Consider the following 16767-nt stretch of genomic DNA (forward strand, 5'->3'; position numbering starts at 1 on the left):
CTGCCAGGTTAGGAGAGTGTGGGAAGGTACTGGGAGGGGAGACGTCACGTCTCCCCGCCCTGTACCCGCCCACACTCTCCTAAGCCACAAGCCCCGCCTACCTAGCGCTTTAACACTAACCTGGGAGGCAGGGCAGCGAGGAAAGAAGAAGGAGGGCACCGGACGGAGCATCCATCTCTAGAGGTAAGTAGCTGCTAGAGATGTTTAGTTTAGCCTTCCATTCGAATGAATGGAGGCAGCCGGCGCACAGGGGGTTAAGGCTGTGTGCTGGCTGCTTCCATTCATTCCTATGGAACTACAGTGGAGCTTTCACACTGAGTATACACTATATACTCAGTGTGAAGGCTAAGCAAAGCATTGTGGGAAAAGATCACCGATCTCGATCCCACATAAAAAGATCGTGTTCGGAATTCCGATGGTGATCGTGAAATTTTCTCGATCGCCGATCGGAATCCGATCTTTTCCGAACACGATCGCTCAACCTTAGAAATGATCAAAACTGGTATAGGAAATGTCAGTTTTCATAAATTTCCCCGTAGACTCTTCATGAGAACAAAAGAAGCAACCTACCTTTATCATCAGTTAGACTCACAGCCAAAACCTCCCAGGTGGTGATCGAATCTTTTACGTTAAAAGGAACAATCTTGGTGGATATTCTGTTAAAAAGGCAAAAGTGAGCCATCGTGAAAACCTCAAAATATTCATAATGACTGATGTTTGCTGACAATGTACGTCATTGAACAGCAACCTTTAAACACCTTTCAGTCCAGTTTTCTAACTAATTATCTGCTTTGTTTTTGGGAGTAAGGGACGACATCGAGGCACTGTAGGAGGACAACATAAACAAATACTGTCCTCCAACAGTGCAGCAATGTCGTCCCTTACTCCCAAAAACAAAGAAGACATCAGGTTTTCTCTCGAGAGGCAGAGATGGCTGTAGGTGTTCTCCGATGTCTACAGTTGAATACAATGTGCCATGTGTGGTTGAACTGATAGCCCTGCTTAAATATGATATTGATATCTTGGTATAGTCGGAGACTATGAGACGATTTGGCATGGGGCCATGGTAGAAATAGAGCTGGAAAGATGACTGCTGGATACAAAAGCCTCCTGTTTTGTGAGGACATGGGGTGATGTGGTGGTTCACCATAGGAAATTAGAAGGGGATAAGCTGAAACCTTTTGCTTCCTGAAGGGGTTCACCTGGTAGCCATAGGGCTTTACATTTTCCTCTTGGTGCTACAGAATGGCATTGAAGCTATCATTCCTTATCATTCCTTATATATTGTGAAGCATTAAAGATACTAGCAGTTCATGGCCTTACAACAGTCCAAACCCCTCTGGATGAACATCACTCAAGGGACAGAATAAAGGCCCCTATAATGCGGATCAGCAGTCACTTACCCCATTGCCACTCCATGCATATGATTCAGGACCCTGAGGGGGCCACCATACTATGTGAGTTAACACTAAGAGAGCATTGTATTGTAGGTTGGAAATATACTGCTTAGGGGAATAATAGTCTTAAGAAAGAATAGCCTTTCTAGCCTTTCTACCCCTACCTTTAGATGTCTTTGCTGCCATTCTTAGCTATCTCGGTTTTCGGCCATATGCTAATTAGTTTTCTCTCAGCAGTTGGGGTGTACAGAGAAAACTATCCAGCGCCGCCTTCTTCTTGTTCACCGCCTCTGCCTCTTATTCCTTGTCCTGTAACGTCTTATTCAAAAAAGTGCTGACTGCACATGTCCATCACCATTTTCCTGTGGCCGAACAGGAGAGGCCACAGGAAAATGGCCTACGGACATGTGTAATGAGTAGAGATGAGCAAACACATATATACAGTACATATTCGATCGAATATCAGGCCGTTCGAGGTGTTCGATTCCAATCGAACACCACGAGGCAAGCGCAGTAAAAATTCGTATCCCCTCCCACCTTCCCTGGCGCATTTTTTGCACCAATAACTGCGCAGGGGAGGTGGGACAGGAACTACAACAATGGAGGCAGTGAAATAAATTGAAAAAACCCATTGGCTGCTGAAATCAGGTGACCTCCAATTTAGACAAATGGTGGATTTAACATTTGATTAATTTGGGACTGTGAAGTATGTGACTGTGAGACAGGGACAGCTGTACAGGCAGGGTTAGCTAGGGATTACCCTTATTTAGGGGGGAATGTTACTCACCCAGCTCTTTTGGGCTCTATCTGGTCGGGGTCCCTGTCAGCTTGCGATATGCGCGAGCTGACTTTTTCTCATAGGAATGCATTGACCAGCGTTGATTGGCGAGTGTACAGCATTCGGCCAATCAACGATGGTTCTGACTGAGGAGGCAGAGTCTAAAATCGGACCAGAATGGAAACTGTTGTGGACCGATTTTAGACTCCGCCTCCTCAGGCAGAACCAGCATTGATTGGCCGAATGCTGTACACTGGCCAATCAACGCTGGTCAATGCATTCCTATGGGAAAAAGTCAGCTCCGGCATATCGCAAGCTGACAGGGATCCCGACATAATAAAGGTACTTGATGCCCCCAGACATGCTTCCCCTTCTGTCCCAGTTGCTTTCCAGGGTGTTGGCATCATTTCCTGAGGTGTGATAGTGGACTTGGTGACTCTCCTGAGTCATATGGCGGGATCCCCTGTAGCAAAGCATTTTCTCCCATAGACTATAATGGGGTTCAATATTCGTTGGAATAGTTGAATATTGAGCGGCTATTTGAAACGAATATCGAACATTTTACTGTTTGCTCATCTCTAGTAATGAGCACAATCGGTCATTTTCCTGTGGCCAAACAGGAAAGAAGAGGCAGAGGCGCCGAAGGATAGTTTTCTCGCAGCACAGGGGACTCCCCCAGTGCTGCAAGAAAACTAATTAGCATGTGGACAAAAAATGGGATATCTAAACAATGGCAGCGTGGAGAAGACATCTAAAGATAGGGGAAGAATAGCCTTTCTTAGGCTCCATTCCCATGGAGAAACGCGCCGCTCATTCTGACACATAAACGCGTGTCAGAGTGAGCGCTGTAAAACAGAATCCCATTGACTTCAATGGGTGCCGTCTTACGTGTCTTTAATCCATTGTTTTCAATGTGTAGCGCGCATAAGACAGCACCCATTGAAGTCAAAGGGATTCTGTTTTACAGCGCTCACTCTGACACGCGTTTACGTGTCAGAATGAGCGGCGTGTTACTCCGTGGGATCGGAGCCTAAAGGCTATTCCGATGTGGGATTAATGATAGAATCCATTTAAGAGAGCATTATATTGTGGTATAATGGGGGCACAGCATAGAAACAGAAAAACATTTTTTGATGCACAAAGTGAAGTGACTTTGCCCACCTTGGATGAGATATTGCACAGCTCCCTACCCATTCTACTCTGCAGTTGAAGAGGTTTGAAGGGAACATTGGCCCCCTCTGTGAGCTTCCATTGGACATCCCTGTTAGGTTAGTCTGGCAGACTCGATCCATCTATGTTCTTCATAGGTGAACAATTTATCTGAAAGTCTTCTCATTTTATGCTCACCCTTTGGGATTTGGTCTTCCATCCATTATCTCTATCTTCCAGAGCCAGCTTTCCGGGAATTCTGTTCGAGATTTTATTTCAGCATCATCAATATACTCAATGTTCTCACTGCCTGTTAAAAAAAAGTATATATATAATTTTTTAAAAATAAACCTAGTCACATAATATGTAAGATTGGAGAAAATGACATATCCACCAAGGATAAAGTTCTAGTTCAGAAGTAAGTGTGAACCAGATCCTTTGTTCTAACTGGAAAGAGCCTTGTAGCTAAAGAAAGTCTTCCTATTTTACCGGAAATCTCCCAAAGGAGATCCAAGACTCTTGAACTTCTACAGTCATGGCCAAAAGTTTTGAGAATGATACAAATATTAATTTTTACAAAGTCTACTGCTTCAGTTTTTCTAATGGCAATTTGCATATACTCCAGAATGTTATAAAGAGTGATCAGCTTAACAGCAATTACTTGCAAAGTCAATATTTGCCTAGAAAATGAACTTTATCCCCCAAAAGACATTTCAACATCATTGCAGCCCTGCGTTAAAAGGACCAGCTAACATCCTTTCAGTGATTGCTCCATTAACATAGGTGTGGGTGTTGATGAGGACAGGGCTGGAGATCAATCTGTCATGATTTAAGTAAAAATGACACCACTGGACACTTTAAAAGGAGGCTGGTGCTTGGCATCATTGTTTCTCTTCTGTTAACCATGGTTATCTCTAAAGAAACACGTGCAGTCATCATTGCACTGCACAAAAATGGTCTAACAGGGAAGAGTATCGCAGCTAGAAAGATTGCACCTCAGTCAACAATCTATCGCATCATCAAGAACTTCAAGGAGAGAGGTGCCATTGTTGGCAAAAAGGCTCCAGAACGCCCAAGAAAGACCAGCAAGCGCCAGGACCATCTCTTAAAAGTGTTTCAGCTGCGGGATCGGGCTACCAGCAGTGCAGAGCTTGCTCAGGAATGGCAGCAGGCAGGTGTGAGTGCATCTGCATGTACTGTGAGGCGGAGACTCTTGGAGCAAGGCCTGGTCTCAAGGAGGGCAGCAAAGAACCCACTTCTCTCCAGAAAAAAACATCAGGGACAGACTGATATTCTGCAAAAGGTACAGGGAGTGGACTGCTGAGGACTAGGGTAAAGTCATTTTCTCTGATGAATCCCCTTTTCGATTGTTTGGGACATCTGGAAAACAGCTTATTCGGAGAAGACGAGGTGAGCGCTACCACCAGTCTTGTCTCATGCCAACTGTAAAGCATCCTGAAACCATTCATGTGTGGGGTTGCTTCTCAGCCAAGGGAATCGGCTCTCTCACAGTCTTGCCTAAAAACACAGCCATGAATAAAGAATGGTACCAGACTGTCCTCCAAGATCAACTTCTCCCAAGCGTCCAAGAGCAGTTTGGCCATCAACAATGCCTTTTCCAGCATGATGGAGCACTTTGCCATAAAGCAAAGGTGAGAACTAAATGGCTCAGGGAACAAAACAGAGAGATTTTGGGTCCATGGCCTGGAAACTCCCCAGATCTTAATCCCATTGAGAACTTGTGGTCAATCATCAAGAGACGGGTGGACAAACAAAAACCTACAAATTCTGACAAAATGCAAGCATTGATTGTGCAAGAATGGACTGCTATCAGTCAGGATTTGGTCCAGAAGTTGATTGAGAGCATGCCAGGGAGAATTGCAGAGGTCCTGAAGAAGAAGGGTCAACACTGTAAATATTGCAACGCTGCATTAACTCATTCTAACTGTCAGTATAAGCTTTTGTTACTCATAATATGATTGCAATTCTATTTCTGTATGTGATAAAAACATCTGACAAACACAAAAACAAGAGGGCAGCAGATCATGTAACAATAGAAGATTTGTGTCATTCTCAAAACTTTTGGCCATGACTGTACAGGAACTGTGGCCAACAACTTCTATTAATCAGTTCAGGACCTTGTTTTACGCAGTTTCGGCATTGGGAGGGAAGGCTAAGATAGGGGACGTAAAAAAGATTGATAAGATAATTGCAAGGGACGACATGTTGTGGCAGTGACAGTTCGACAACTGGGAGGGTATTGGACAGCAGAAGAATCAAAGTCAATTTGAAATGTCCTACAGGGTCAATAGAGCTCCTTCAGTGGAAGGGTCATTCAGATCCACTGTGCTAAAACCGACTAAGTAGAGAGGTGCGAGTTTACGTGCTGGATGTCAGTTCCAAAGTTTCAAAAACTGGAGTTGCAAAAGGACCAGAATCAAGGGACCGCGCGACACCTAATAAAGTTAACCACTTTATTAGAGTTCAAAATCACAATGCGTTTCCGGCAGTCATGCCCTTTTTCAAGTGTACGTGACTGCGTGTACCCAACGTGTAGGTGTACCCAACTGGAGTTGGGTTAGTTTTGGGTAGAGTCAGAGTCTGAGAGTTACCTGCTCCGACACCAGCTTTAAAAGAAAATGATTAAAGAGGTCCTCCTGGCAAAAAAAAAAAAAAAATTAAATAGGCCAGGGAGGTAAAAAAAAAAATCTTATTCAATTGTCCGTGGAGCTTCAGTGTCCTCCCAGCTCGATCCATTGCTGTTTCTCCAGTGTCTTCTTGAACTGAAACAGTTTTTAAAGAGGCCCAGATCCCTTTTGCCGAAGCTGCTGATTGGCCGCAGTGGTCACAGGTAGTGACTAGAGATGAGCGAACAGTAAAATGTTCGAGATTCGATATTCATTTCGAGTACCTGCTCAATATTCGACTACTCGAATCGAATATCGAACCCTATTATAGTCTATGGGGGGAAAATGCTCGTTTCAGGGGTAGGCAACATTCGATCAAATTATACTTACCAAGTCCACGAGTGAGGGTCGGGCTGGATCCTCCGAGAAGTCTTCTCCGTGCAGCGTCCCCACGGCATCTTCCGGCTCTGAATTTACTCTGCCAGGCATTGGGCTTGGGCAGAGTGAATTCAGAGCCGGAAGACGCCGCGGGGAAGCTGCACAGAGAAGACTTCTAAAGGTAGGAGAAGAACCAGCGTTGATTGGCCGACTGTATAGCATTCAGCCAATCAATGCTGGTTCTGCATCGAACTTTTCCTTACGAATAGCGAGTGGTACTCAATCGAGTACGAGTATTTCGAATACCATAGTATTCGATCGAACACCTACTCAATCGAATACTACTCGCTCATCTCTAGTATTGACGTCACACATCCTTCTTTGAGGCTGCAGAAGGCAACAATGGACTGATGGGACCGCACTGAGAGGCACCAAGGACAGGTGAGTTAAAAAAAAAAATAGGGTTAGTATTTTAGTTAAGGTTACAGTATGATTTTTTAATTTTTTTTTTTACCGATTTAAATTTTTATTTAATTTTTATTTATTTATTTTTGTCTGGAAAACTGCTTTAGTTATTTTAAATTAAACTATACTTCTAATTAATTGTAGAATATATGATATATTTGCTTTCTTAGGGAGTCAATCACTGGCTTTTTGCTAAATTAGAACATTTTTACTGTCTCTGTCTGACCACAGCTATGGCCCATTTATGAAGGAGTTGGAGCCAAAGGGGGAAACTGGCTATGTTAAAATAGAGTAGTTGGAGATGGTAGTTTGGCCCTGCTCAAAAATCTAAATTCAATTTGCCCTCAGGGAATTATTGGCAAATTATTGTCCCCTCTATTGCCGATTTGTGGACTTGAGACCTGCTGATGGCACTTTCAGGAGCGTATTAAGGATCATCTATGACTACATTCTCCTATAACATCTCCTTACTTCTTGAATCTTCATCATTTTCTTTCAGTTTCCTTTCAGATTCCTTTTTCTCTGTAATATGTTTGCAACAGTCCAGGAAAGCATCAATACATTTCTGTCCGTCCAAGATGTTGCGAGATCGACGTTTACAATTGTGACCCATGGGGTTGTCTCGCATACCGTCCTCACAACACTTCTTCTCCAGTCCTGTGTATTGTGATGCTGGAAGGATAAAGCAGATCATCGTAGACATTGTAACTACTCCATAGCTACAGCGGGGTATGACCAAGTCACCACTTATTGTCCCAGCTTTACCTTTTTTGTCCTGTTCTTGAATCAGTAGAGCTGAGGAACGTCGTCTACGTTTTGGATTACTTTGACATAATGGCTCTGTGAAAATAATGTGAAAATCACCATAACAACCAAGAGATAATGACTTGGCAAAATCCCGCATCATTGCAGCAAAGGCTTGTTGGAAAGTCGGGCATGTTGTTCAAGGGAGCTACCCCTAGAAGGCAGCAAACAGAGGCACTGTTTCCCTATTTACATCTTGGAAAACAGATTTGCATATTTTTCCCATAATCCCCCCAGTGGAGCTAAAAGGGATTTTTGTAAGACTCCACACGCCTGAGTAGGTGGTCTCTCCTTAGGGAGTGACATTTTCCCCATAACCATAACAGCCAACTTCAAGTTTTGGAGTGGAATGTGTGGATGGGTGGGAGGGTAGATGGCTTGGGGCTACAATAGTCCTTGGGGTCTTGTCGTTCTCATCATTTGTAGGCAGGTGGACGATGGACATGTGGGTATGGGTGGGAATAGGGTGGGTGGGTGATTAGATGGGATGATAATGAGGTATAGTCCCTGGATTGAGAACTTATGCCTGTCCTAGTCTCCTCCCTGTGTGATGTCAACAGGAGAAGAGACCCAGCCCTAAATCCTTGGGCCAGAAAACTACATGAAACAATAACTCCTTTCTGGATAACCATAGTATCAATCGAGGGAGATGACTGGATTCGTAGTGACATTTCCATTGCTTAGACACTAAGAGTGACCCCCCCCCCAACGCCACACCTCCCATGAGGCAACCTGAAGCGACCGCTTCAGATGGCGCTATGTCAGGGCCCCACGGAGGGCGGCATTTTTGATTACCTAAGCCAGTCCAGGACAAGCTGTCCTGGACTGGCTTAGACTGAGCGGTGGATTGGGGAGGCCGCTGAAGCAGCGCTGCTCCAGCAGCCTCCCCTCATGCTCAGGCAGAGAGCAGGTCCTCTCCCTACCTGCTCTCTGCCTGCGAACGCCGCTAAGCCCCGCCCCTTGCTTCGCCCTGCCCCTTCGCGCTCCGCCACGCCCCCTCTATAGTTTGCCTTGGGTGGCGAAAGGGGCAGGTCCCCCCCCCCAGATCCCCTTGAGAAGGGACTTGAGTATCTGGACATTTTCCATGCTCCCAACAGTGCTGTGCGTGGACTTGATGCGTCCAACCAAGTCTTTGCACCCGAGGAATTTATCGATGCGTCTCTACGATGCTCCCCTCGTAAAATATCATCATTTTACTATATTTCCTTTGATGAACTGGTGGAGCCATACTGTCTGATAGAAAACTTACAATACACAATACATCCCTTTACGATCTTCCCTGCCGAGATAACAAACTTTACACTTTTATGCAAGATGGTGATGTGTATTGTATGCAGGCATCAAGTCTGCCAGCGTCTGAAGGGTAAAGGTGTGATATCAATCAGCTAGGAATGGAATCCATATCTAAGAGTAAGCCCCTTTGGCTGACCCTGTACCACACCAGCCCTCACCATTTTCTAAAAATGGGGCATGTTTATTAGATTCATCATTAATGTCAGTTTCCTATAACCTATGCCAGCTTGGAGCTGTTGTAGATTTTAGTGCAGAGGATGCATCTGATTTATGGCACGGCTTACACCTCATCGTAAATAAGAGGAACTCTCTACGGGCACATGGATTATTCCAGTCTCGATGATTGCCTTCTTATGCATCTTGTCAAATGGGGAACCTTTGCTTAAAACATTTGTCAACTCTTTATACCGGGTACAATCACTGGCACTTGGCTGTTTGCATCAGTGTCCTCCACTTTGAGTGGAGAAGTCTAGTCTAACCATCATCCACTTCAACCTCTTCCAAGCCATGAGCTGGTAGGGAAGAGTCTTGACCTCTAGGGATCGGAAAAGATCGGATTCCGATCGGCGATTGAGCAAATTTCACGATTGCAATCGAAATTCCGGTCCCGATCTTTTTAGGCGGGATCGAGGTCTCATGTTAGTTCCCACAATGCTTGGCTACTGAACAAGCATTGTGGGAAAAGCTAACATTAGGGTTGAGCGATCGGGATCGGAAAAGATCGGATTCCGATTGGTGATTGAGCAAATTTCACAATCGGGAAAATGGTGAAAATTGAACAAAAATCGGATTTTAAAAACGATCCTGAAATCTCAAGATCGGCTCAACTCTATTGACCTCCCAGTATTTCCCCCCTGTGAATCCGTTTCTCCATTGCCAAGATATCGCCTATTTTGTCAATATGGAAATGTAGTCTTTGGATCTCCGCGGTTGTAGCTTACCACTTTGGATCAAGACAATGGTATTGTTTCTACGAAGAACTTATTTTCATATTTACAAAGAAAGGCAGAACTATCGATAGTCGGTCCAAGAACAAGCATGACGGTGCCTTCAAGTCATACCATGGGTATGCTGAAGAATTTTACGTGGAAACCAAAACGGCATGGGTGTCCAGAAGAACACCGAGAACTTTTGTGATCACTGATTGACTCATTTCACCAATTCCTACTCAATTCCAGAAAAAAAAAAAAAATAGAGAACACTTTAAGTCTATAACCTGATCTCTGAGGAGTTGACACCTTGAAGTTTGTATGCAGGGCCAGACCAGCATCATAGAAGACCCCCGCTGCGTTGGCACCACTTCCTGGGGTACAGCCAATGTCATATTTTTCAATCGAGTCCCAGATCTTAAAGGAAAGAAAAATGACTCAGTGGGCATTTCCTTTTGAACAACTAGTATTTTTTAGAGATGAACAAGTACAATTCGAAACTCCCATTTCAAATAGCATGCACCCATAGGAATTAATGGACACAACCGGCACGAAGAGGGTTAAGCAGCCGGCGGCAAAGTCTGCGTGCTGGCCGCTTCCATTCATTGTTATTAGAGATGAGAGCGAACATTAAAATATCCGAGGTTCGAAATCCGATTCGAACAGCCGCACACTGTTCGGCTGTTCGAACGGATTTCGAACCCCATTATAGTCTATGGGGGGAAATGCTCGTTTCAGGGGTACGCAAAATTCGATTAAATTATACTTACCAAGTCCACGAGTGACGGTCGGGCTGGATTCCCCTTGAAGTCATCTCCCGGTGCAGCGCCCCCGCGGGGTCTTCCGGCTGGAATTCACTCTGCCTAGGCATCGGGGCCTAGGCAGAGCCGACTGCGCATGCACGGTCGGCTCTGCCCGGCCCGATGCCTGAGCAGAGCCGACTGCGCATGCGAGGGCATGCCCACGCATGCGCAGTTGGCTCTGCCTAGGCCTGCCTAGGCCGGAAGACTTCTAAAGGTAAGAGAAGAACCAGCGTTGATTGGCAGAATGTATAGCATTCTGCCAATCAACGCTGGTTCTGCATCGAACCTTAAGGTTTGCACAGCTAGTAGTGTTCGATCGAGTACGAGTATTTCGAATACCGTAGTATTCGATCGAACACTACTCGCTCATCTCTAATTCTTATGCATGCTATTCGAAATGGCCATTTTGAATAGTACTCGCTCATCTCTAGTTTGGAATACATTTCCCTTCATTATTTTTTCACCTTGCTCTGGGAGATCTTCAGTTTATCGTTGATGACATAGACACCTTTATCCACAGCCACCAGTCCAACTGTAGCCTTATGATCTGCTTCTATTTTCAGCTTCATTCCGGCTCCAGGTTTCTTAGCAGCATTGTCTTTGTCGGTTTCTCCTGTTATCGACAGCTGTAGGAAACCAGCCATTAAATAATATGTAGAGTTGATGGATAGGTTTTCAAGCTCTATGGATTTCAATGGGTGTAGATTGAACCCTCCATCTTTCTAACCAAGAGTAATTCTGGAACGGGGATGGGGGGTGGATGGGGAAGGAGTATCTAAACATGTACACCAGGTTTTGCATTCCAAGTAAGGTTGTATACAGTCACATGCTCTTGGTAAGGTCATTTCTATATAATGCTAGGACTAGGGTTGAGCGATCGGGATCGTGAAAGATCGGATCCCGATCGGCGATCGAGCAAATTTCATGATCGTGATCGCGATCGGCTGGAAAATGATTGAAAATCGGATTTTAAAAATGATCCTGAAATCTCAAGATCGGCTCAACGCTACCTATGACATATTGCCAGTGGCGTAACTAGGAATGGCGGGGCCCCGTGGCAAACTTTTGACATGGCCCCCCCCAACCGACACCGACGTCGAAGACCTCCGCACTCTATTATGTCCCTTAGTAAGCCCTGCACACAGCATTATGTCCCATAGTGGCCCCTGCACACAGTATTATGCCCAATAGTGGCCCCTGCACACAGTATTATCCCCCATAGTGGCCCCTGCACACAGTATTATCCCCCATAGTGGCCCCTGCACACAGTATTATCCCCCATAGTGGCCCCTGCACACAGTATTATGCCCCATAGTGGCCCCTGCACACAGTATTATCCCCCATAGTGGCCCCTGCACACAGTATTATCTCCCTTACTGGCCCCTGCACACAGTATTATCCCCCATAGTGGCCCCTGCACACAGTATTATCCCCCATAGTGGCCCCTGCACACAGTATTATGTCCCATAGTGGCCCCTGCACACAGTATTATCCCCCATAGTGGTCCCTGCACACAGTATTATCTCCCTTACTGGCCCCTGCACACAGTATCATCACCAACAGTGTCCCCTGCACACAGTATTATCCCCCATAGTGGCCCCTGCACACAGTATTATACCCCATAGTGGCCCCCGCACACAGTATTATACCCCATAGTGGCCCCCTGCACACAGTATTATACCCCATAGTGGACACCCATAAACAATTATTATACTCTGGCGTCTTTTCAGACCCCAGAGTATAATAATTGGAGACCCGGGGGAATAAAAACATAAAAAATTACTGTTTCTTACCTGTCCCCGGCTCCTACGCTGTCTTCTCCACTGGCGTCCTTATGAAATGACGTCGGACGTCACATGACCTGGGACGCAGGCTGGGTTCATGTGACGTCAGAGATGTCAGACAAGTAGGAAGGAGGCCAGGCAGGATCGTGGAGAGATAAGTAACAGTGTTTGTTATGTTCCCTTACCTTTCCCGATCCGCTGATCATTATACTCGGGGGTCTGCAAAGACCCCCGAGTATAATGATAGCATTTGTGGGGCCCGCGGTGTCACTTAACGATCCCGGCCCAGCCAGGATCGGCAAGTAAATAGGGCCCATAACGGCCTATTTTTTTTAAAAAAACAACGCAGTGGTAGCGGCTGTCACCGGGCCCCCTAATGCCCCGGGCCCTGTGGCAGCCGCCTCCGCTGCCTCTATGGTAGTTACACCCCTGCATATTGCATTTAGGGTTGAGTGATCAGGATCGTGAAAGATCGCATCCCGATCGACGATCCTCGACGATCAGCTGGAAAATGATTGAAAATCGGATTTTAAAAACGATCCTGAACCCTCCTGAAACCTCAAGATCAGCTCAACCCTAGCTAGGACAGCAAACTGGCCATAGGCAGCAATAGTCTAGTGTCGACTCATTGAGGTCTATGGAAGAGTTTTCTAGACATGCTCGGTGCAGGCAGTGGGTGGGGAAATCAAAAATGAAATAAAAAATTCTCAATAAATGTGTTTCTCATAAAAACTTGGCTTAATAAAATAGCCTCTTTTTTGTGACACATTTTCTGTGTGGAGACAAAGATCCATGATCAAGGGTAAAGGAAGTGGGGCCAATTCAATTAAAGGGGTGATCCAGGCTACTGACTTCAATGAGCGTCCAGCCGCTATACAGAGGACAGACCATTCTGCTTCTGTTCCTGTATAATGTATAGGGCAGGGTCTCCATACAGCTGATGGGTTGGAGGGCCAGTTGTCAGCCCCCTATCAATCAAGTAGGGACACATCACATACAATACTACTGATACAATTTTCTCTATTGGTGAAATATCTTACCGTTCTCATACAGATATCGTCCACATCAACCCAAACTGAGTCAGCCACAATTTCCTTGCCTACAGTAGTTGTCACGCTATAGTACGCCAAAATGCGAAATGATGGGATGAATTGTTCGGTTATAGGCAGTGTCATATAAGTAGGGGCCTGGGTTTTCGCCCTCTCTTGTGTCCCCACCTTCATTATTTTGCCTTTGTTTATTATCTATAGAAAAAAAAAAAAAAGTAATATTAGAGAACAAAGATGGAAACGATTTTATACAGCAGTGACTGCGGTTACTACAAGTCATCATTCATCCCATAAAAGATTATTGCTATCGATTCATTGCTCGATACCCATTAAATCCTACAGTCATGTACTGTTTATACACTTATTTGGAGACATCCAGGAGGTATTTGGAAACAACTGGTGGATATCCCAATGTAAAAGAGGTCATAAATGTTATGGGGGGGGGGGGGGCATTCACATTACATTTTCAATGTCCTCTAACATGTCCACCTAATTACATTGTTTAATAGCTGATTCTCTACTGATTCTGGCACAGTTGGAATTTTCCCTCTAGCCCTCACCATTCCCAAGCAATCAATGCTGATGTTCTATTTAGGCTCTGCACTGTCAGGAGGGCGGTGTCAGCCAGGAGCAGAAAAGGGGTGGGATTCTGAGCTCTGGCTGCCTCTGATTGGAGCTCTGAATCACACACACACCCTGCCTGACACCGCCCACCTGACCTTAACAGTATATCAAGCGTCAAAACTAACTGCGGCTGTTGCTCAGGAATGGTGGGGGCTAAAATCAGTGGAGAAGGACCTATTAACAGATGTTAAACTGGTGGAGTTGGTGAAATGTCCTCTTTAACATTGACTCTGTGAACAGATGGCCATCTGTTTGCTTGCGTTTCCATGTGTTCTTCTCCTTTTTGCAGATTTCTGTAACATATGATCAGAACGTGATGTGGATCGACCCTAGCTCAATTCTTGACAGGGTCATGGCTGGTTTTACAGAAAAGCATCGGAGGGACCTCCGTTATTTAATGATACGGAGAGTTGATTGTTGATTTATTGTTAAAGGGATTATCCAGGGAAGAATCAGGCTTACCAGGACATTTCCTACATTCTCTGCACTGGTTAAAGGGGTTATCTACTTTCTAATATTAATGACTTATTCTTAGTAGGCCATCGGAATTAGATCTGCAGGAGAACCTGGCAGATCAGATGTTGGGGAACAGTGCAGCTCCTGTAATGTCGGAAGCCATGCTACTCCTAAGGATAGGCCATCAATATTAGAAAGCTTTATTACTAATGTACACCCCAGTCCCCCGGACTCTCAATTGTTACCTGTGCAGAGCGCAACTTCGAAGGCCGAAGCTCTCAAGTTGAGGAGGAGGAGGAGGTGTCCCGAGGTCGGGGTCCACAGGACCCCAGCTTCAGTTCCCCCCCCCTACATCGTCTCCCGTGTAGTATCTCTCACCTTTGGCTCTCTCCTCTGCTCCTGTGTCTCCTCTGCTCCACACACTTCTCCTGCTGCCTGTCTGTGTCCTGTATGAGGCACAGCGAGGTCCGGCGTCTGGTTGCTATGACGCCTGGCCTGCTCGGCTACATAAACGCCACAGGGACCAGCAGGAGCAGTGTGTGCAGGCAGCCAGCAGAGGGAGCAGAAGAGAGAGACAAAGGTGAGAGATACTACACAGGGGACGATGTAGGGGGTGGGGGCAGGGATGGGGGAACATGAGACTGGGGGGCAGAGATGGGGGGGCAGAGATGGGGGAGACAAGATACTGGGGGCAAAGATGGGGGGGACAAGACCCTGGGGGCAGAGATGTGGGGGACAATATACTGGGGGCAGAGATTGGGGGGGACAAGGTACTGGTGCAGAGATGGGGGGGACAAGATACTGGGGGCAGAGATGGGGGGAACAAGATACTGGGGGCAGAGATGGGGGGAAAGATACTGGGGGCAGAGATGGGGGACAAGATAATGGGGGCAGAGATGGGGGGAAAGATACTGGGGGCAGAGATGGGGACAAGATACTGGGGGCAGAGATGGGGGGAAAGATACTGGGGGCAGAGAAGGGGGGGGGGAAGATACTGGGGGCAGAGATGGGGACAAAATACTGGGGGCAGAGATGGGGGAAAAGATACTGGGGGCAGAGATGGGGGACAACATACTGAGGGAAGAGATAGGGGGACAACATAATGGGGGCAGAGATGGGGGGGACTACATACTGGGGCCGAGATGGGGGGGACAAGATACTGTGGGCAGAGATGGGTGGGGACAAGATACTGCGGGCAGGCCCGCTCTGGCCACAAGTAGAGGGGCGTTGGGGCCCACGGGTCATGCTGCAGGTGGTTTGCGCAGGCATCAGGGGGCCGCCGCTGAAGTCGCGGGTTATAGCTAGTGAGTAATAACTAGAGATGAGCGAACAGTGTTCTATCGAACTCATGTTCGATCGGATATTAGGCTGTTCGGCATGTTCGAATCGAATCGAACACCGCGTGGTAAAGTGCGCCATTACTCGATTCCCCTCCCACCTTCCCTGGCGCCTTTTTTGCTCCAATAACAGCGCAGGGTAGGTGGGACAGGAACTACGACACCGGTGACGTTGAAAAAAGTAGGCAAAACCCATTGGCTGCCGAAAACATGTGACCTCTAATTTAAAAGAACAGCGCCGCCCAGGTTCGCGTCATTCTGAGCTTGCAATTCACCGAGGACGGAGGTTTCCGTCCAGCTAGCTAGGGCTTAGATTCTGGGTAGGCAGGGACAGGCTAGGATAGGAAGGAGAAGACAACCAACAGCTCTTGTAAGAGCTAAATTCCAGGGAGAAGCTTGTCAGTGTAACGTGGCACTGACGGGCTCAATCGCCGCAACCCAGCTTTCCCAGGATCCTGAATGGAATACACTGTCAGTGTATTCCCGTATACCCGATATATACCCCGATACCCGTTCCAACGGTGTGCCCCCCCACCTTCACCCCAGAAATACCCTGCAAGTCCCCTAGCAATAGAATTGGGGCTATATACACCCACAATTTTTACTACTGGTATACAGTGCCATTGTCTGACTGGGAATTCAAAGAATATATTGGGAATACAAATACCCTCATTTCTTGCTACTGCCATATAGTGCCAGTTTCTGACTGGGAATTCAAAGAATATATTGGGGTTACGTGCACCCACAATTTTTACTACTGGTATACAGTGCCATTGTCTGACTGGGAATTCAAAGAATATATTGGGGTTATAAATACCCTCATTTCTTGCTACTGCCATATAGTGCCAGTTTCTGACTGGTAATTCAAAGAATATATTGGGGTTACGTGCACCC

At 46.3% G+C, this 16767-nt stretch overlaps 1 protein-coding gene across 1 annotated transcript in view; it reads right to left on the bottom strand.

Annotated features, from left to right (window-relative positions):
• The window catches only part of LOC142204431 (venom factor-like), a 105840-nt gene that overhangs the window by 51513 nt on the left and 37560 nt on the right, over nucleotides 1-16767 (bottom strand). The window contains 7 exon segments of the mRNA XM_075275743.1: nucleotides 571-656; nucleotides 3523-3634; nucleotides 7266-7466; nucleotides 7560-7634; nucleotides 10108-10237; nucleotides 11088-11249; nucleotides 13448-13651. Of these exon segments, the coding sequence (XP_075131844.1) occupies nucleotides 571-656; nucleotides 3523-3634; nucleotides 7266-7466; nucleotides 7560-7634; nucleotides 10108-10237; nucleotides 11088-11249; nucleotides 13448-13651 (970 nt within the window).

Source organism: Leptodactylus fuscus, chromosome 5 (genome assembly GCF_031893055.1).
Source record: "Leptodactylus fuscus isolate aLepFus1 chromosome 5, aLepFus1.hap2, whole genome shotgun sequence".
NCBI classification, from domain to species: Eukaryota; Metazoa; Chordata; class Amphibia; order Anura; family Leptodactylidae; genus Leptodactylus; species Leptodactylus fuscus.